Here is a 20,607-nt window from a genome sequence, read left to right as displayed (position 1 = left end):
CTGAGATCCCGCAAGTAAGAAGAACGAGTCCATGAAGAAGACAAACGGACGTAGCCGAACGGATCCTCACAACTCCGAAACGAAACCGAAGCTAACGAGATTGGCAACCCGGAAAGAAGCAAGCAACATAGTAAACAACCATGACATAAGCATGGCATGATGCACAACCAAGTATGATGCATGTCCGATTTAATGAGGCATGGCATGGCAAAGTGCACAAACAATACTACAAATTAAGTGGAGCTCAATATGCAACGAGTTGCATATTGACGGAACACCACAACAATTATTTAGTTCTCTCCCGTTTAGGTACCCAACAATATTAAATGTTGTTAAACATGGCAAGAGGCGAGACAAATGAAAACTACCTATCTAGGCAAGTTTAAATGAGGCCAGAACAACAAACAAAAAGTCGGGAGAATCCTCATGTGCATTTAACAATTTAATGCAACAACAATTTAAACATTCTTGATGTTGTTATCATGATGCGGACGACATGTGCAAGTTTTATGTAGTAATAATGAAAATTTTGACATGATAAGATATGAGGCATTTGTCATCGTGGCAGAAACGAAAGGGGTGCCACGGCAACAAATCCAAAAAAATGATGCCACGACAACATATCGGTTCCGGTAGCTCATGGAGATATCGGTGCAAAGGAAAGTGGCGGGAGCATGCAAAAGATGGTGGGGTGATCCCGGTAACCGGGTCCCCATGAGTTAGCGGCAGAAGAGGAGGACCGAGCAAGTGACAACTCAGACATGGTGCGAACATAGGGTGCAACTCATACATCACGCAACATTCATCCACGGCGGTCGTCTCGACGTTATACCTTTGAAGCGTGTGTTTTTGGGGCGGAACGAGTTCGTAGAAGAAGTAGTCGTTCACGGGTCGTCGTGGGAAGTAGACGTTCGTGTTCGGAAAGCGGTAGAGGTATGGGTCTTCGACAACGGTCATCGAACACACTCCGAGGTCGTCGGTAGAGGTTCTTGCGATCTCGGCGATGGTAGTGGTACATGTCATCGGTAGTCGAACTTAGCGATCTGAAGGGGTACTTGGCGAACAACGGTCGTCAAAGTACTTGTCGGTCCATGAAGTCGATCTCAGAGGTCTTGTCGGATCCACAGCGACGGTTGTTGTTCACTCGACGGCCTTCGGCGATGGTAGTAGTACACGGTTCGTAGAGGTACTTGACGTACACGGGGTCGACGGTAGGCGTTCTAGGCATCGGGCGTCCAGATACTTGCCGGGCTTGAAGAACCGAAGAGGTACTTGTGGTGTCGACCTTGGCGATGGAAGTGGTACACAATGTGGGCTACTTGTCGAAAGGAATCCATAGAGGCGGTCTTGTGTCCCTGTATTCAATGGTCTTGACAACGACAGAAGGGGCAGCAGGGCAGCATCACGTAGCATGCTTGGTGAGGGGCTACAAGTGAGAGGCCATGGCAGCGGCAAGGTTTGGCCGGGAAGATCCAAAGCAGGTGATAGCAGCACGGCGGCGCATGTAACAGGGAGCTCGGGCAAGAGGTGTCGCAGTGACCACTTCAGCCGTGCGGTGGTAGAGGTCTCGGGAAGTCCCTGAAGGAGGTGCTCGGCGGTGCGGCAGAGGAGATCCCGTACGGAGGCAGGGGATGGCTGCCTGCGGTGCTGCACGAGGCAAGACAACGTTGGTGGAGAGGAGTACAATAGGAGGGCGATGCGCTGCTCGACCGAGAGGAGGGGAGGCACATCAGGTTGAGGCCGCCAGAGGTGCGCGGCATGGCTCCTCTAGTCCATGGCTGGAGGCCATGGCAAACAGGCGGCATCCATGGTCGGCGGACCAGCGACGACGCAGCACAGCGGCGTGCGGGGCTCATGGTCGCCGGCGGGGTTGCGACGTGGCGCTCGGCGTGGGAGGAGAAGCAGGGCATGGTGGCGAAGCTGTGGGCCAGCACGGTGGCCTCCATGGCCGGTGGCCGTGCGGGTCGCCCAAGGTGAAGGGGTGACACAGGAGGCAGCGACGAGCTTGAGGGTCGGCGGCACACGGAAGGAGGGATCGAGGGAGAGGGACGATTGGATCGGGAGAGAGAGAGAGAGGCTGCGAGGGAGAGAGATGGGGATCGAGCAGGAGGCTCTCCCCTGGCGCTAGGGTTAGCGAGGGAGAGAGGCTGGGCCGGCCTTCAGTCGCCTGGAGGCCCAGCTTGACCTTGGGCCACTTCGGTGGGAAGGGAAAAGCCAGGAGGCCTGCTTGGTTGGCCAAAAGAAAGAAAAGGTTTTCTTTTCCATATCTCAGAAAAAGAAAAGAGCCAAGGAATTTATTTGGAGGTTCAAATAAACCTGAAGTTAACTAAAATGGTATGTGACTACTTTGACATAATTTCAAAACTCCACAACTAGATTTGAAGCAAGGGGAGAAGGATGGAGGATTTAAATAATTTAGAGACGAGAGGAGTTTCAAATGCAAGTGTGTTATGGTCAATTCCAAATTAATGGAATATTTTATAATGTCTCCCTAAATACCGAGAGGGTATGTTTTAAATAGAAGCCACCATGTGAGTTCCCTCAATTTAAACGGATCGAAGATCCATACGGTTTATTTAGTTGAGTTGGAGAGATTAAAGACATGATGACATGATGCAATGCACATGATGCAATGATGAATGCAACAGGCAAAAACAAATCACACAACAGATCTCGGAAACCCTGGAAGGCATCTGAAGCTCCGGTCTTGGGGCGTTACAACACTCCACCACTACAAGAGGATCTCGTCTCGAGATCTAGGATGGCACCGGAGAGAAGCAGAAGAGGAAGAGGTAAAAAAAAGTTGCTTCTCTGACAAATGAGTGAAACCAAAGAACCTTGAGAGGTTGAACAACTTTAAAGAAAGAATACGGCGAAGATGAACAATGTTGAAAAACGCTCCGTTAGAAAAGGGGAACAAGGAACCTTACTAGAACCTTGTAGGTTGAAAGACATAAGAAAAGGGTTGCAATGGACAAGAAGTATATGCGAGCACTCCAGTTGAAACGAGATGCAAGACTTGATAAGGCGAAAAGAACTAGAGGAGAGGACACATCACTCCGGATAAAAGGATAAGCACGAAAAGAACACGATCCTCACAACTTGAGATGATGAGAGAAGAGAGAAACATCACAATGCCTCCGTAAGAAGAAAGAATATAGATCATAGAAATGAAAGGATGGAGAAGAAAAGGTCAACTTATGCCACAAGTGAGCTTGAAGATCACCCTTCCAAGAAAGTTATAACGGAGTTGTTGCAAAACCAACAACGAAAAGGACAAGCTTGATATGTACTTATAGAAGACATCTCAAAATTATGAGGTGACAACTTGTCACTCACAGAAAAGATTTGATTGGGAGCTAGAAAAAGATAGAAATCTTCTTCCACCGAGGTGATAAGGATAAAACTTGGATCATATATAATCACCACAAAGAGAAACATTCCCAATGGAAGGCTTTAGGTGAAATTTATACCAAGATAACTCCATGGAAGAAAGTGATGAGTTTAAATACCTCATTCTTGACAACATTTGAATCATGAAACATGAAGGAAAATTATCAAGAAAGACATAGCACCACCTAAAAAAGATAAGATAGAAAGAATTGCACTTCAGAATGCAAGATTAAGAAACTTGAACTCCTCTGAAAAGAATCTCAATGAACACTTTGAGAAGGAATTAAATCCTTGATGAACCATCATGTAGAGCCTCCATGAAGAACTCCGAAATAAAAGAATGATCAAACGCAAGGGAAAGTTGAAAAGAACTCCGGGAGAAGCCTTGCAGTGATTAGAATAAGCTTTGAAATGATATAACCGGGAAAAACTTGGAACTCCGGAAAGAAAGAAGAACAACTGAAATCAAGAATTTTGATGAACCTCCGGAATAAGGAACTGAATATACTCGATACAAGAATAAGAATTACATTATGCTCATCCTTCACCAATTAAATTGATGACAAACAACGGATTTGGCATACTACTTATTCTCGTTGAAAGGATTAAGAGAGATATAACGTAAACTAGAATAAGGTCCTCAATGATCCACCGGTAGGATTTGGAAACAACGAATGAATTGATATGATACCGAAGGAAGAGAAATCTTAAACAAACCACCGTAAGGATTGAAAATGAAAGTAGCAAAGGCACAATTCACCGGGAAGAATTGGAAAACGAAAGAAGATACTTGAGGGGATTTAGATACATGAGAACGAAGAGATCATGAACTGATTAGAGGATATTTGAATGATGCACCGGTAAGATTTAGAGAACGAGAGCTGAAAGCTGGAATGAATAATTCTTCTGAAGTGATGGCCTTTGGATGAATCAAAACTGAAAAGACTCCTGAATTGCTCCGGATGGTTGAAACGAATTCTCACAATCGAAAATAATTATGAGAGGATATCATGAAGCTAGAACCACGAATCTTGAAGAGAATGGAGCAAGATTGAGAGAAAAATCTTCCTCGATCTTCAAATCCGAGAATGACGACGAGAAACACCACCATGAATTGTTGAGACACTCCGGAGTAATGAAGAATATAAAGGCTGAATCAATAATGAAAATAATTTGAAAGATCTTGGAGAAAGACATTTGACTGATGATAATTCATTCTTACGTCAAATTTGGAAAAGAATTCGAGAGTATCTCCGAGAAAAAATAGAAGAGTCAGGTAAGATCCTGGGAAAGACCTGTGGGTTAGGGCCCACTCAAAAGATACACCGTTGAACGATTACTTGAAAAGGAGATTGTACCAGTTAAATTAAATGGCTTGAATGATATTACAACCTCGAAAGAGCCTGAACGAATGCAGAGTGGAAGCACGAATCTTCGAGATATCTTCAGCACTCCGGAACAAATGAATAGTGAGAGGTGAATGATAAAGAGGTGCACCGGCATGAGCAAACATTTGAAACGAGGAAAAGGATATGATCAACACCAAAGCTTGAATTGAATCCACCAGAGAAGAAAGAGAACGAAGAATGATGAACTAGTAGAACATCTTCATGAGAACCACCGGGTAAGAACATTGACAAAAAAGAATGGAGAGACTTCCCATCAATAAAAGGATACTCGATTAAGAGATCTGAGTCCTTGAAGAAAAAGGGTGCGAGGGCGGGAAAAACAAAGACAACTTGGGACGAATGAAACAAACACCAATGGGAAAAAAATTAGAGTTGATCTTGCGGATGTTGAAAATGATCAGATCCACTTGAAGGGAAGCACGCCGGTTGAAAAGGATTGACATTACCATCTCGATGATCAAAAGGATTAATACTCTCATAGAATATGAGAACACCTCTTAGAAAGGGTATGGAATCCACATTTGACTTCGAAGCAACTCGAATACCACAAACAAAACAAAACAAAACAAAGGATTGGCTTGCAGAATAAGCTGGAAACAAACATATGATAGATCCCATATCGTATCATGTGTTTGTTGGAAAGATATCCTACGATATACTTGAATTCCCACTTATAAACTCCCGAAACTTTCCGGTTATGCAATCAGGTGTTGGGGATACATGAGAAGCATAATATCTCACCCAAACTAGCAAATCCTACATCCAGCTGTATCCATCCTTCAACACATAACCAAGAAACCTTCGGAAATCGTATACCTCAACCTTCGAAAAGCATCCGTTATACGAGTTATGGAAATACTCCCGAACTCCCGCCCCAGTACTGGGTGGCGTCGAGGTTATCTCACCAACAACTGCATAAAAGAGATTTTTGATGTCGGCGAACTCAGGTATTCCAAAACTGCAACGATAAAATTGTGACGACAACACCTCGGAGCTCAACTCCCTGGGACACTGCCACAACCCCTAAATGTCAGGAGGCACCAAGAAAAATGTTCTCATCACAAGACTATCAGAACGATTCCAAGATACCCGCGTGATCCAAAAAAAATTAGTGAAATTTGAGGAGAGAAGAGTCAAAACTCTACGTCGGGAGGCCTAGCCAGAGCGACGAAGGGACTGAGGAGTAAAAAGAATCCTACTCTCCGATATATATAATCCTAAGACTCAAAACATTTTCTTCTAGACTCGACAACGTCAGCGATTCGATCAAGCAGGGGGCTCCTAAGTCGGGGATGGCTCTGATACCAACTTGTAACACCCACGATGCAGCTATATCTCCCACGTGTCGGGGCACGACTTAGAGGCATAGCCGCATGGTAGGTTTGTCGCAAGAGGGGTAATCTTCACACAATCCCATGTACTGAATAAGAAAGGGATAACGAGTTGGCTTACAATTGCCACTTCACACAAATAAAAGTTAACATACATCATCAAGAATACAATCAAGGTCCAACTACATAACCAAAATAAAAGAAGACAACCCCCAATGCTAGGTCCCCGATCACCCCGACTGGGCTCCACTACTGATCGAAAGGAAACGAAACAACACAACGAACACGATCTTCATCGAGCTCCCAACTGAGTTGGGTTACGTCACCTGCACTGGTATCATCGGCACCTGCAACTGTTTGGAAGTATTTGTGAGTCACGAGGACTTAGCAATCTCACACCCGCGAGATCAAGACTATTTAAGCTTATGGGTAGGGAAAGGTAGTGAGGTGGAGCGGCTGCAAGCACTAAGCATATATGGTGGCTAACATACGCAAATAAGAGCGAGAAGAGAAGCAAAGCACGGTCGTGAACTAGAAGTGATCAAGAAGTGATCCTGAAACTACTTACGTTCAAGCATAACACAAGAACCGTGTTCACTTCCCGGACTCCGCCAGAAAGAGACCATCACAGCTACACACGCGGTTGATGCATTTTAATTAAGTTAAGTGTCAGGTTTTCTACAACCGGATATTAACAAATTCCCATCTGCCCATAACCACGGGCACGGCTTTCGAAAGTTCAAAACCTTCAGGGGTGTCCCAACTTAGCCCATCACAAGCTCTCACAGTCAACGAAGGATATTCCTTCTCCTAGGAAGACCCGATCAGACTCGGAATCCCGGTTACAAGACATTTCGACAATGGTAAAACAAGACTAGCAAAGCCGCTCGAATGTGCCGACAAATCCCGATAGGAGCTGCACATATCTCGTTCTCAGGGCACACTGGATGAGCAAGACATCGGGTTGGCATAGACCCTGGTTACCCAAGGGGCGCCGGACATCACCCAGGTTGGACCAACACTTAGAGAAGCACTGGCCCGGGGCGGTTAAAATAAAGATGACCCTCGGGCTCCGGAAACCCAAGGGAAAAAGGCTAGGTGAGGCAAATGTAAAACCAAGGTTGGGCCTTGCTGGAGGAGTTTTATTCAAAGCGAACTGTCAAGGGGTTCCCATAACACCCAACCATGTAAGGAACGCAAAATCAAGGAACATAACACCAGTATGACGGAAACTAGGGCGGCAAGAGTGGAACAAAACACCAGGCATAAGGCCGAGCCTTCCACCCTTTACCAAGTGTATATATGCATTAATTAAAATAAGAGACATTGTGATATCCCAACATATCCATGTTCCAACATGGAACAAACTTCATCTTCACCTGCAACTAGCAACGCTATAAGAGGGGCTGAGCAAAGCGGTAACATAGCCAAACAACAGTTTGCTAGGAAAGGTGGGTTAGCGGCTTGACATGGCAATATGGGAGGCATGATAAAGCAAGTGGTAGGTATCGCGACATAACAATAGAGCGAGCAACTAGCAAGCAAAGATAGAAGTGATTTTAAGGGTATGGTCATCTTGCCTGAGATCCCGCAAGGAAGAAGAACGAGTCCATGAAGAAGACAAACGAACGTAGCCGAACGGATCCTCACAACTCCGGAACGAAACCGAAGCTAATGAGAGAGGCAACCCGGAAAGAAGTAAGCAACATAGTAAACAACCATCACATAAGCATGGCATGATGCACAACCAAGTATGATGCATGTCTGATTTAATGAGGCATGGCATGGCAAAGTGCACAAACAATACTACAAATTAAGTGGAGCTCAATATGCAACGAGTTGCATATTGACGAAACACCACAACAATTATTTAGTTCTCTCCCGTTTAGGTACCCAACAATATTAAATGTTGTTAAACATGGCAAGAGGTGAGACAAATGAAAACTACCTATCTAGGCAAGTTTAAATGAGGCCGGAACAACAAACAACAAGTCTGGAGAATCCTCATGTGCATTTAACAATTTAATGCAACAACAATTTAAACATTCTTGATGTTGTTATCATGATGCGGATGACATGTGCAAGTTTTATGCAGTAATAATGAAAATGTTGACATGATAAGATATGAGGCATTTGTCATCGTGGCGGAAACGAAAGGGGTGCCACGGCAACGAATCCGAAAAAATGATGCCACGGCAACATATCGGTTCCGGTAGCTCATGGAGATACCGGTGCAAAGGAAAGTGGCGGGAGCATGCAAAAGATGGTGGGGTGATCCCGGTAACCGGGTCCCCACAAGTTAGCAGCAGAAGAGGAGGACCGAGCAAGTGACAACTCGGACATGGTGCGAACATAGGGTGTAACTCATACATCACGAACATTCGTCCACGGTGGTCGTCTCGACGTTATACCTTTGAAGCGTGCGTTTTCGGGGCGGAACGAGTTCGTAGAAGAAGTAGTCGTTCACGGGTCGTCGAGGGAAGTAGACGTTCGTGTTCGGAAAGCGGTAGAGGTACGGGTCTTCGACAATGGTCATCGTACACACTCCGAGGTCGTCGGTAGAGGTTCTCGTGATCTCGGCGATGGCAGTGGTACATGTCATCGGTAGTCGAACTTAGCGATCCGAAGGGGTACTTGGCGAACAACGGTCGTCAAAGTACTTGTCGGTCCATGAAGTCGATCTCAGAGGTCTTGTCGGATCCACAGGACGGTTGTTGTTCACTCGACGGCCTTCGGCGACGGTAGTAGTACACGGTTCGTAGAGGTACTTGACGTACACGGGGTCGACGGTAGGCGTTCTAGGCATCGGGCGTCCAGATACTTGCCGGGCTTGAAGAACCAAAGGGGTACTTGTGGTGTCGACCTTGGCGACGGAAGTGGTACACATTGTGGGCTACTTGTCGAAAGGAATCCATAGAGGCGGTCTTGTGTCCATGTATTCAATGGTCTTGGCAACGACAGAAGGGGCAGCGGGGCAGCATCACGTAGCATGCTTGGTGAGGGGCTACAAGTGAGAGGCCATGGCAGCGGTAAGGTTTGGCCAGGAAGATCCGAAGCAAGTGATAGCAGCACGGCGACGCAGGTAACAGGGAGCTCGGGCAAGAGGCGTCGCGGTGACCACTGCAGCCGTGCGGTGGTAGAGGTCTCGGGAAGTCCCTAAAGGAGGTGCTCGGCGGTGCGACAGAGGAGATCCCGTACGGAGGCAGGGGATGGCTGCCTGCGGTGCTGCACAAGGCAAGACAACGTTGGTGGAGAGGAGTACAACAGCAGGGCGATGCGCTGCTCGACCGAGAGGAGGGGAGGCACATGAGGTTGAGGCCGCCAGAGGTGCGCGGCATGGCTCCTCTGGTCCATGGCAGGAGGCCATGGCGAACATGCGGCGTCCATGGTCGGCGGACCAGCGACGACGCAGCACAGCGGCGTGCGGGGCTCATGGTCGCCGGCGGGGTTGCGACGTGGCGCTCGGCGTGGGAGGAGAAGCAGGGCATGGTGGCGAAGCTGTGGGCCAGCACGGTGGCCTCCATGGCCGGCGGCCGTGCGGGTCGCCCAAGGTGAAGGGGCGACACAGGAGGCAGCGACGAGCTTGAGGGTCGGCGGCACACGGAAGGAGGGATCGAGGGAGAGGGACGATTGGATCGGGAGAGAGAGAGGCTCCGAGGGAGAGAGATGGGGATCGAGCAGGAGGCTCTCCCCTGGCGCTAGGGTTAGCGAGGGAGAGAGGCTGGGCCGGCCTTCAGTCGCCTGGAGGCCCAGCTTGACCTTGGGCCACTTCGGTGGGAAGGGAAAAGCCAGGAGGCCTGCTTGGCTGGCCAAAAGAAAGAAAAGGTTTTCTTTTCCATATCTCAGAAAAAGAAAAGAGCCAAGGAATTTATTTGGAGGTTCAAATAAACCTGAAGTTAACTAAAATGGTATGTGACTACTTTGACACAATTTCAAAACTCCACAACTAGATTTGAAGCAAGGGGAGAAGGATGGAGGATTTAAATAATTTAGAGACGAGAGGAGTTTCAAATGCAAGTGTGTTATGGTCAATTCCAAATTAATCGAATATTTTATAATATCTTCCTAAATACTGAGAGGGTATGTTTTAAAGAGAAGCCACCACGTGAGTTCCCTCAATTTAAATGGATCGAAGATCCATACGGTTTATTTAGTTGAGTTGGAGAGATTAAAGACATGATGACATGATGCAATGATGAATGCAACAAGCAAAAATAAATCACACAACGGATCTCGGAAACCCTGGAAGGCATCTGAAGCTCCGGTCTTGGGGCGTTACACTATCTTCTTGAGATGTGGAAGGAGCAGGGAAGATTGCTTCTGCCTCTACCCGCTTGTTAAACGAACTCGATCGTTCTGAAGTGCATGTAGTCAACATAGGGCAGGGGAGAAACATCGAAAAGTCACCCTGGACTATAGACTGCAGCTCGAAAGAGCCAAACATGAAGGCCCGGCCCTGTGTGAATTTGCCAGCCCCCTCTGAATCTGCGCCCGGGGTTAGATCTCCGACCATCGCCACCCATGCCTGGCACGTCACTGACGGTGCAAAATACCTTCAGATCCCTCGGTAGGGTTCCTGGTGAGGTTGGAAGAACCGGGACGAAGCCCGCATGCACAATTTACCCAGGTTCGGGCGTCCGTAGAGCAATACCCTAGATCATGCTTTCTCTTATTGCTCATGATGATGGGGTTCCTTGTGCGAGGGATTACAATGGAGACGAAGATTGCTATCGAGAGTTATTCTTCTCTAGATGAGATACCCTAGAAGTTCCCCCTCTCCCCTTATATAGACCGAGGAGATTAAGGTGTTACATGGGGAGATGCGATCTAGGCCGCCGCCCTCCTTGTCTTGAGAAGTAAGTCGTCGCAAGGTCGGTTCCGCCCTTGTTGGGCCCCTCCGGCTCGGTTAGCCACCTCGGTGTCTTGGCCCCATCGCCGGCCCACCTAGTCGGGAGACAATGTTATGAGTGACTACTAATCTGGGACACCATCACCGCCCACCTTTGTGCCATGTCCGCCTGATCCGTAGCTCGCACGTCTGGTGGCGTCGGGTGCCTCATTCAGCGGTGGGCATAGCTCCCCTTCCCGCGGTGACGGTTCCGGCCTACGACCCGACTTCCTCTTCTTCGAATCTCGCTCTGACGGCTTCAGATTGCTTGGACTCGGCCAGGATGAAATCCTTGTTCGACCTTTAGATGCTGGCGGCAGCGACACCCACGGGTGTCATCCTCTTCTTGGAGGCGCTACCATGGCCATTATCTGTGCCCCTTTTTGAGCATCAGGGAAACCCTAGGTCCGGTTTTTCAGATCGGGCAACGACAACGTCTCGACATCGTTCTCCTTCGTGAAGGTGTTGACTTTTTGATTGCGACATCCCCGGCAGTGGATTTGGAGATGTTGGTTTGGTTTGGTTTGGGCTGCGGACGATGAGTTTAGGTGTGTCGTTTACCACCTCTTGTATTCACTCTTAACTCTTAACACTTTTCTATTAATGAAACTGCGTATTTCATGAAAAAAGTCAAAATTTGATTAATTAATCAACTATATAAAAAAGACAAAAACAGTCCCGTTTACAAAGAGGCCCGTTGCACTCAACGGAATCAACCTGCTCGTGCGCCGCCCCAGCCAGCCCCCAACCGTCCTTCTCATCCCGTCCCGAGGGCGGAGGGCAGTCTGGTCATTACGCGGGGGCGCCCTGCCCCCCGTTTCCCTCCCTCTCAGGCTGCAAGTGGGATGAGACACGGAAGTCCCACATAATGTCGCATCAACCCACATAATTATGTGGGATTAAGTGGGATGTCCACATAAAAATAATTGGGACTATGCGGGTTGCCACATACCCACATAATCTGAATGCAAGAATTGAAAATACAAAAAGTACATGTCAGGATAGAGCAAGTTCATACTGTTTACTCTCCATGTATTAAGACTACAACCTGTCAGGATACAATAAGTACATAATCTGAATGCAAGATAAATTGCATTAATACAACCTGCCATCCTTTATTTGCAGCAAGACTAAAGACAAAATCAATTGCAATAAGACTAGAGGCTACAGCAAGATGAATTTTTTCAGCTCTTCAAGATCTTCCATCACCATCAACCTGCCATCCTTTCTTCAAGTAGCAAACTAGCAACCCATATTTCCTGTCAAAAAATATGTCTGTCAGTCCATTTGCATCATAAGAATCCATTTTACAGGATAACTTAGGACTTTACAAGAAACATTGGAAGTCAAACAAGTAGCAAAGTAGAAACATTGAAAGTCAAACAAGAGCCATTGGGAAGGTGGACGGCGGCGCTAGATCGACCATTGGGAAGGTGGACGGCAGCGCTAAGCTGGCCATGGGGGAGGCGGCGGCGGCGGCGTGCCCTGCCCTAGTGGCGAAGAGGGAAACGAGGAATTAAGTGGGTCATAGGTGAAAAACGTAAGTCAGCCTACTTAGCCCACTTTCTAAATCGCAGGTTACGCGGACGTCCACGAGCAGAAATTAAGTGGGTTTTTATGTGGGCGCCGTGGACGGCCCGTGTCCGCTTGCAGCCTGACCTCCCTCCCTCCCTCCCTCGCCACCTGTGGCCCGTCCGGCCAGGATTAATTAAAGCGAAGGGGAAGAAACGCAAACGCCAAAAGCCCCGGAAAGATTTTGCCTTTGCTTTCTTCCCAATAACCTCCGCCCCCGCCTCGCCTCGCCCCGTGTGTTATCTATCCCCGTCCTGCACATCCACCCATCCCGCCGCCCTGCGCTCCCTCGTCTCCCCCACCCCCCACCGTCTCTCTCTCCCTCTCTCTCTCTCCTCCGCGCCGCTTTCTAGGGTTTTTTCCCTCGCCCGTCCCGCGCACGCACGCCCGCACCCGCCCGCAGAGGAGGCAGCCGGCCGCAAGGTCTCCGCCTAGAGGAGGATGGGATACGACGGCGCCCCCTCGCCCGCATCGGCCGCGGCGCGCGACGCCAAGAAGAAGAGGGTAAGTAAGGGGGCCGTGTGTGTGGTGTGATCTGCGATTCGATTTGGGGGCCGGGGCGTCCCCCGGCTCGGCTGCGGATTGCGCGGCGTTCTGATCCGATCTGCCGATTTTTCGTGTCCCGCAGGGTAACCGCTCGTCGGCCAAGCTGAAGCAGTGCAAGCTCGACGCCCGCCGCGAGCAGTGGCTGTCGCAAGGTCTGATCTCGTGCCTGCTCATGTATTCTTTTATGTATTCTTGGTCTTTTCCCTTGCCAATCCCGGAAGTTGGGATCTCTGCACTGTGTATCCTAGTTGCGTCTCTCGTCTTTGGGTGCCTATGGGGGAGTTTGGATACTTAGGGGAATCTGATTATTTCGGCACAGGGGTGATCTAGGTGCTACAAATTGATAGCTTTTATTCAACATGATATTTTGGGTTCAAATTCTGATCTTTTTGCGTTTTGGATTGGTCTAGTCAAGGATGGGAAGGAGGCCACGGCCAAGCCTTTGCCAGCGGGCGCAGGATCAGGGGCAGGGTCGAATGCTGGGTCGCCAATCCTTGCTTCGCCACACCCTCCACTCCCCAGGCGGCGCGCCGATGCAAGGTCAAGGGGTGGTGTTCTGGAGGATGACAAGGAGGATGCTGGAGCTACCGGGCATGAAGTAGGTGGCAGCGACCTTGACTCCCCCATGCACAGCCCTTGTTCAGACAACTCTCGAGGTGGAGGCTGTACTCAGAGTAAGCGCTGCTCCAGCAATGGAGGTGGCCCCAGCCTCAGCAGTGTGAGCAGTCTATGGTCCAGTTCCAGGAGCGTGAGTGATGCCGAGGATGATGACACAGGCAGTGGCCCTGAGGAGGAAAACGGGGTGCTGGATGATTGGGAAGCTGTTGCTGATGCACTTTCAGTCGATGATAACAGTCATTGCCACCAGAGTTTAGGTACCACGATGCCCCCAGCAGCTACAAGTGAGTCGGCACCTCTGGCAAATACATCAAAAAGAACAGAGCCTATTCGTAGCAATGCAAGAGCTTGGACACCAGATGATACGTTCCGTCCACAGAGCTTGCCCAGTATCTCCAAGCAGTCGAGCTTCCCAGCGAGGATTGGCAACTGCTGGGGGATGGGTATGAGTGCAGCACATCAGAGTATCCTCTCTATGCCATTATCTTGCCCGATATGCTACGAGGATCTTGACCCAACAGACTCGAGCTTCCTCCCCTGCCCTTGCGGGTTCCATCTGTGTCTCTTCTGCCACAAGAGGATCCTCGAGGCGGATGCGCGTTGCCCAGGGTGCAGGAAGCTATACAATTCAGGGTCTGCAGGAGAAGGAGCGCCAACACCAGTGCGTCTATCCCGTTCTTGTAGCATGGGTCCAAGACACTAGGCTGTGTGAAGGCTATGATAGCTCTATGCCGTAGTTCTGCTTTGCATGTTACTGTCGGATATGCTGGTTTTGTTGCGTATTGTCTGTTTTTGGTATAAAGAAATGTGAATATTTGAATAGATGCTGTGCCCATATAGAGTCTCCAGGACCTTGGTATCCTTTTTGTACTGATGCATTGGGTGTGATGCATATGTTGCTGGAGATTGGAGAGGACCTTTTGTTGTTACAGTTCGTGAGATCATATATAATAGCTATGGTGACTGTTATTTCCTTGCCACTAGTACACTGTTATCAGTTGAGTCATGTTCACCTAAGTCTAGTTCTTGCTCTTTTTTTTTTCACTTATGTGATGATCTACTAAGGCAAATGGACATTCTCCTGTATTAAAACGCTTGTCTAATCTTTATAGTCTACTTTACATAAATGCTGATGTTTGGTCTTCACTGACAAAATTCCATGTTACTCAACTAAAGTAAACTCCTACCTTTTATCATTATCAGTATTTGTTTTATATATCTTCACCGTATTATCATTTCAGGCTCTGGTCATCAAATAGTCTGTGTGGGTGGGCTTTCCTATGATTCTGATCTTGGCAAGGAAAATATTTCGCTATTGTAGTACAACTGTGTGTGGTGTGTTGTCTCTCTCTAATTTCTTTATTTTGGTTTAAACTTCATAATGTGTTTTGACTCAGCCTGGCAACTTTAAGATGCAAATGTGAACTGTGATTTAGTAAAGAAACTCCTTGGACTATCTATACAATGTACTTGTTTTAGCCTTCTACAAGCTAGCGTTTCTTGGTATGATACCTGTTTTGCATCTATATATATGTTAGTTTCTTGCGTTCGATCTTATTATACTCCCTCCATTTTTTCATACTTTGCATATTAGTTTTGTCTTAAGTCAAAACTTTCTGAAGTTTGATCAAGTCAATAGAAAAAAAATCAACATTCACAATACCATATAAATATCATTAGATCCATTATGGAATATGTTTTCATATTGTATTTATTTGGTATTGTAGATGTTGCTATTTTTGTTGTAAATTTTGTCAAACTTCATAAAGTTTGACTGAAAGACAAAAGTCTAATATGTGAAGTAAAAAGAAACGTAGGGAGCACTACAGGTTGTGCTATTACTCATGTTTTGACCTATCTTAAATTTTATTGATGATGCGGTTATCAATGTTTTTCCACATGTTAATCAGAATGGCCTCACAAATAGAAATAATGACTAACCTTTGGACATTTGATAACTGATGGCCGTAGCATTTGACAGTCTCGAAATCCTTGGATGTCGATATTGCTACTTATTCCCATCTGGCATATAATGTGAGTGCTTTAACTTTAAGCATTTTGTTTAGAAGCTAATATTGCTGGGCTAAAATATTAGACCTTAAGCTATTGCGAAGCTCCATTTACCCCTGAGACCTAAACCAACTTAATTATTAGGACAAAAAATGCCCCAGAAAAGCTTGTCTTGTGCTTTATTATTGGCATTTAAAATATATACCACTCCCTCCGTTTCTTTCTAGTCTGCATATAACTTTTGTCTGAAGTAACTTATAGAAAAAAGAATCAACATTTACAATGCCAAAGGAATATCTTTAGATTCATTACGGAATGTAGTTTCATATTATGTATATTTGATATTGTAGATGTTGATTTTTTCTTAATACAAATTTGGTCAAAGTTTGTAAAGTTTGACTAGACACAAATCTTATATGCGGAGTAAATAGGAACGGAGGGAGTACATGGGTGGTAGCACTAACCATGGGTTGTCCATCACAGGTGAAAGCAGCCTGAGCTATGAATATCAGTATTGGAACTGTCAGGATAGATGCAATCACCATTGACCTGTGAAATAGTTAAGTGTTTTGCATCTTGTAATGGCTTGAGTGCCATGGACTGGTTGAAGTTAACCGCACGTCTTGGTCCACCAATCTGCATTCCTGGTTAGAGAAATAAACAGGCTTTTGTTTGTTAGAATGCTATAATGATTGTGGGTCCTGGCATGATCCAGTTACTTAATACTTGTAGCCCCCTTTATGCAAATGTTTGGTAGATTGTATTGGATGTTCATGCAATGTGTGTGCCAATAACAGCTAGCAGGTGTCCATGTGGCACTTTTCAAGGTGACATTGTGACAACCTCACATGCTGTCTTGGGCTGTGAAAAGAATTGTGGGTTTTCTTGCCTGGTTAACGAGAGAGCTGAATGGCACAAGAAAATATGGAATGCTGTTTGCAACATTTTTTTTATTACGCTTGGATGTGCACTGCTGAACTCTGCCATTGCATTGAGATACTATTGCGTTCCGGGATTGATATTTACACGGTTGGCCTGTTGTATGGGCATTTTGAAGACGGGTGCAGTGCGCCTCCGAATCATCCATTTGTTGTCCTATGGCGGTGGCTATTAGATGCCAGTTGCCAGGGTAACGCCGCCCTCTTTCTGTTGATGCAGCGACCTGAATTATATTTTGCGCATTGTATTATCATCACAACCAAGGTAGATGAATGTTAGAACTGCACATTGGGTTCTTTCTTTATCATCGCAACCAAGGTAGATGAATGTTAGAACTGCACATTGGGTTCTTTCTTAGATCTAGATGGAATGAAATAGTGAAATAGAATAAAAAAGGCCCTTTTGGAAGAAAATGGAAGAATAGTATGTGATATATCCCACTTGGACAAAAAATATGTTGAAAGCAATTTCCTCTTATCCTCACTTTGTTCCTTAATATAACTACTTAAAAATCCCCTTACAATCATGAATCCAGTTTTGAAGGACTTCCTCCCTGTGTGAGCTTGCATCACTAGTTACTAAAGAACGAAATGGCTGGCCTCCGGTTGTACTTTTAAACAACTGTCTGAAGTTTAACGAAATGGTTGTACTAAGGCCCCATTTGAAACGGGTGTAAATTTTGTGTGTCCACCGGTATTCAGTTCAAGTTTGAGCTAAATACCGATGAACATGCAAATTTTACACCCATTCCAAACATCCCTGGATTCAAAAAAATATCTCAAAAGCAAAAAAAAAGGCAAAAAAATAATTCCTAATGTGATTTTATCTGATGCCAATATTCTAATCACGGCGCAAGCCCACAAGGGCTAATGGAAACATCATTTGAGAAATCAAAAAGAAAATCCATGGCGTTTTGGGCATTTTGGTAGAACGCAACTCCGAAAAAACACTTGTGTAAATTAGCTAATAGCGAAGCAAAAACAGATCAAACAACAAAAGTGATACACTACATACCGCTACTAACCACAGAACCAAATAATTGGCATGAAGCATGGATTGCATGAGTACACATGGCGAGTCACGAAATACTTCTATCACCCTAAAGTATGCTACAACCTACTCCGTACCAAGGACTCCAGGGTGTGGAAGTTCACATTTAACCGGAGACAAGACACCGCGATGCGCTACAACAGCTGATTAACAGAGTAACCTGTTGACTTCCCTCTTCAGCCACAGAGCGCGAAGCCTCGGCTCATACGAGAGAAAGATCTCCCGGTTCACCGAATCCTTGAAGACATCAGCAGCTAGAACCCTGACCTGATCAGACACATCGGTCATAGATTGGAGAGCCTTGATACACCTTGAAATCGAGAACTGCTCGCCATCCTTTTTGGTTTGTTCTTTCGTGCGAGCCTGTTTCATTCTGAAGTCTAGATAAGCCTCCATGGTCTGTTGGATGTCAGACGCCTTGCGCTTCTTGCGCTTGTCCTTTTGTGGTTCTATGCAAGAACTTGACTGCGCGGGTTCATCGGCTCTTTGTTGTGGCTTTGGGTCTGCCCCAGGCTGTGGTCTTTCCAATGCCTCTTCATCGTGATTTTGCAGAAGATCGACATCTTCCAGACCTTGTGATCCTAGCTCCAGAGTTCTTTGCAGTGCGCTGATATTGTTCTCACCCTCATCGATGCTTCCAGGAACCAGTGCAGAAAGTCTTCTAGACATGCTTCGCAGTGTGCTGGTGTTGTTGTCTTCCTCGTCAATATTGCCAACCCCTTCAGGAATATCCCCTATCATGGTAGCAGATTGGTTATGTTGTGTTGCCCTCTCAACAATGCTTTTGAACAAATTAGAAATGGAAGAAAATTACTTTCAAGCAACATCTCCAGCGACTGAAGCAATGGAAAACTCTTACTTTGGTACTTCCGCGCTTTTGGTGACTCCTAGTAAAATAAAAATGAACGGTTAAATATCACTTGGTCATATGAATAATCAGTAGAGTAGGAGTTAGAATCTCACATCGATTATCTCATCCCAGATTTCATCTGTTGTTCTGATCATAGAAGCATTCTGGTCCCATGAAACACCATCACGCTGAAGGATGGATTTTATCAATTTATAGTCTTTCTTCAGCTGAGTCTCATGTTCCTGAATTTGAACTTTAGTAAACCCTGCATCTGGGTGCCTATCATTAAAGTCCTTAACAATTTTCTTCCATCCCTCGCTTCTCCAACCGTTTGGAGTCCTATAGTGTGAATTATTGTTCTCATGTAGTATATCAATAAGCCCCTTTTCAAACTTCATCACCCACCTTGCTCTGTTCGCCATTTAACCTTGGAACAAGCTACAAAGCACCAATTGTATTGCTCAGATAATGGCAACCAAAGACAAAAAAATAAATATCAAGTAGCCGCTAGTGCAGTTCAACAACAAAAAATTGAGTCAGGATTACCTAGTCAGTGTACTACATTGGATATTTGGGTCAACGGTCACTCCTATTTTTTTAGTGAGGACTATAGCTAATGCATTGGATACAAGGACAGGTAACATTTACATCATAACAACAATATCCCGCAACGATGAAAGGAAAACAAAAATACACACGGCATTAGTAGCATTGATATTTCGATCCAGCAATTTTAGCTCGTTAGAAGATGATTTGACGACCACTTGATACGAGAAAGGCCCTTCCTACAGATGATGCCACCCAGCCATTCCAAGAAACAAGAGGTCTCAAAGCAAAACATTATCCTAAAGCACAATGTCAAAACAAACAAGAGCATCATCCTCTTCTTGGTTCTGGGGCAGGAATATGGGATTTCACAACAAGTGGAGCAGACTAGCATCGACAACAATGCATGTTACAAATTGACTCAGTGGGCGAGCAATCGAAACAGGGGTGGAATACTACATTTTTTCTTCTGAAAAAAAATTGCCATCAGATAGTTCGACTTGAGGGTAACAACACCAGAATAGATGCAGATGGACAATCCTATCAATGGGATGGAGTTCACTAAGATCGATCTTGAGCAAGAAATAGCTGGCTGGATTTGGTTGTTCACAGGGAACAAATTACCGGAGCAAAACGAACAGCGATCCAACCAAGCTAGGGTTTCCTTACCAACCAACCAAAGGAGCCGCGTCGAGTGGGCCTTCCTCTCCACACCGACCCAGTCGGAGTGAAGAGGACGCCTGCTCGCCTGGTAAGCGTGCTTCGTCGAGATCTATGGCGGGTTTGACCGGCGGCGCGACCGGAGGAAGCCGGCGGCGTCGGAGCTAAGGGGAGAGGAATATTTTCCTCTTTCCCGGTAGGGTCGCTGAGTTTGGGTTTTTGCGGGGGTGGGAATGGAAAATGTTTGGTTGGATTAGCATTGTTTGGATGGTGGTGGATTGGGAGACACCGAGAGGGTAGTGGGTTGGGCTGGGTCGGGTTGAGATAAACAGCGCTGCACGTCCTGCCCTAAACCATGGGGACTGGGATTTGGGAGACAGATAGGGTAGATGATCTCCTGTGAACGATGGAGACCATTTGAAATACTTCCAATGGTTTTCTTATAATAAACATATGACTTCACCATAATACTCCGTCCGTCCTAAATAAGTATCTCAACTTTATACTAACTTTAATATAAAGTTGTACTAAGGTTAAGACATTTATTTTGGGACGGAGGGAGTATTATTGGAAAAATTTTATGACTCATTTGAATATTTGATGTTTCAAATTCATTTTTGGGAACTTATAAAACCCTACCAACGTTTCTCTGGATCTGGTTACTGCCTCGGGTGCGGATCCGCCGCCAGATGGGTCATGGTCCCTCCCCCTGACCCTTTGTCCATGCGAGCAAGGTGGGGCGGGCAGTTCCCATCCAATTTGGGCCTCCGTTGGGTTGGGATCAATCCGGATCTC

The 20,607-nt window shown here is 46.3% G+C and overlaps 2 protein-coding genes across 2 annotated transcripts; one reads left to right on the top strand and one right to left on the bottom strand.

Moving 5' to 3' along the window:
* Positions 1-12,787: 12,787 nt before the first annotated feature.
* LOC125538610 lies at positions 12,788-14,730 on the top strand. The gene is made up of 3 exons (XM_048701869.1): positions 12,788-13,097; positions 13,222-13,291; positions 13,550-14,730. Exons 1-3 carry the CDS (start codon positions 13,035-13,037, stop codon positions 14,458-14,460), a joined length of 1,044 nt encoding a protein of 347 aa, XP_048557826.1. The 5' UTR covers positions 12,788-13,034; the 3' UTR covers positions 14,461-14,730.
* Positions 14,731-17,646: 2,916 nt separating this feature from the next.
* LOC125538611 lies at positions 17,647-20,116 on the bottom strand. The gene is made up of 4 exons (XM_048701870.1): positions 19,822-20,116; positions 18,720-19,044; positions 18,571-18,643; positions 17,647-18,490 (listed from the first exon to the last, which is right to left on the bottom strand). Exons 2-4 carry the CDS (start codon positions 19,026-19,028, stop codon positions 17,904-17,906), a joined length of 969 nt encoding a protein of 322 aa, XP_048557827.1. The 5' UTR covers positions 19,029-19,044; positions 19,822-20,116; the 3' UTR covers positions 17,647-17,903.
* Between the last annotated feature and the right edge of the window lie 491 nt (positions 20,117-20,607).

The sequence above is a fragment of the Triticum urartu genome, chromosome 2, assembly GCF_003073215.2.
Source record: "Triticum urartu cultivar G1812 chromosome 2, Tu2.1, whole genome shotgun sequence".
Lineage (NCBI taxonomy): Eukaryota > Viridiplantae > Streptophyta > Magnoliopsida > Poales > Poaceae > Triticum > Triticum urartu.
Note: the sequence above shows the minus strand (reverse complement) of the source record. Positions and strands in the feature narration are given on the sequence as shown.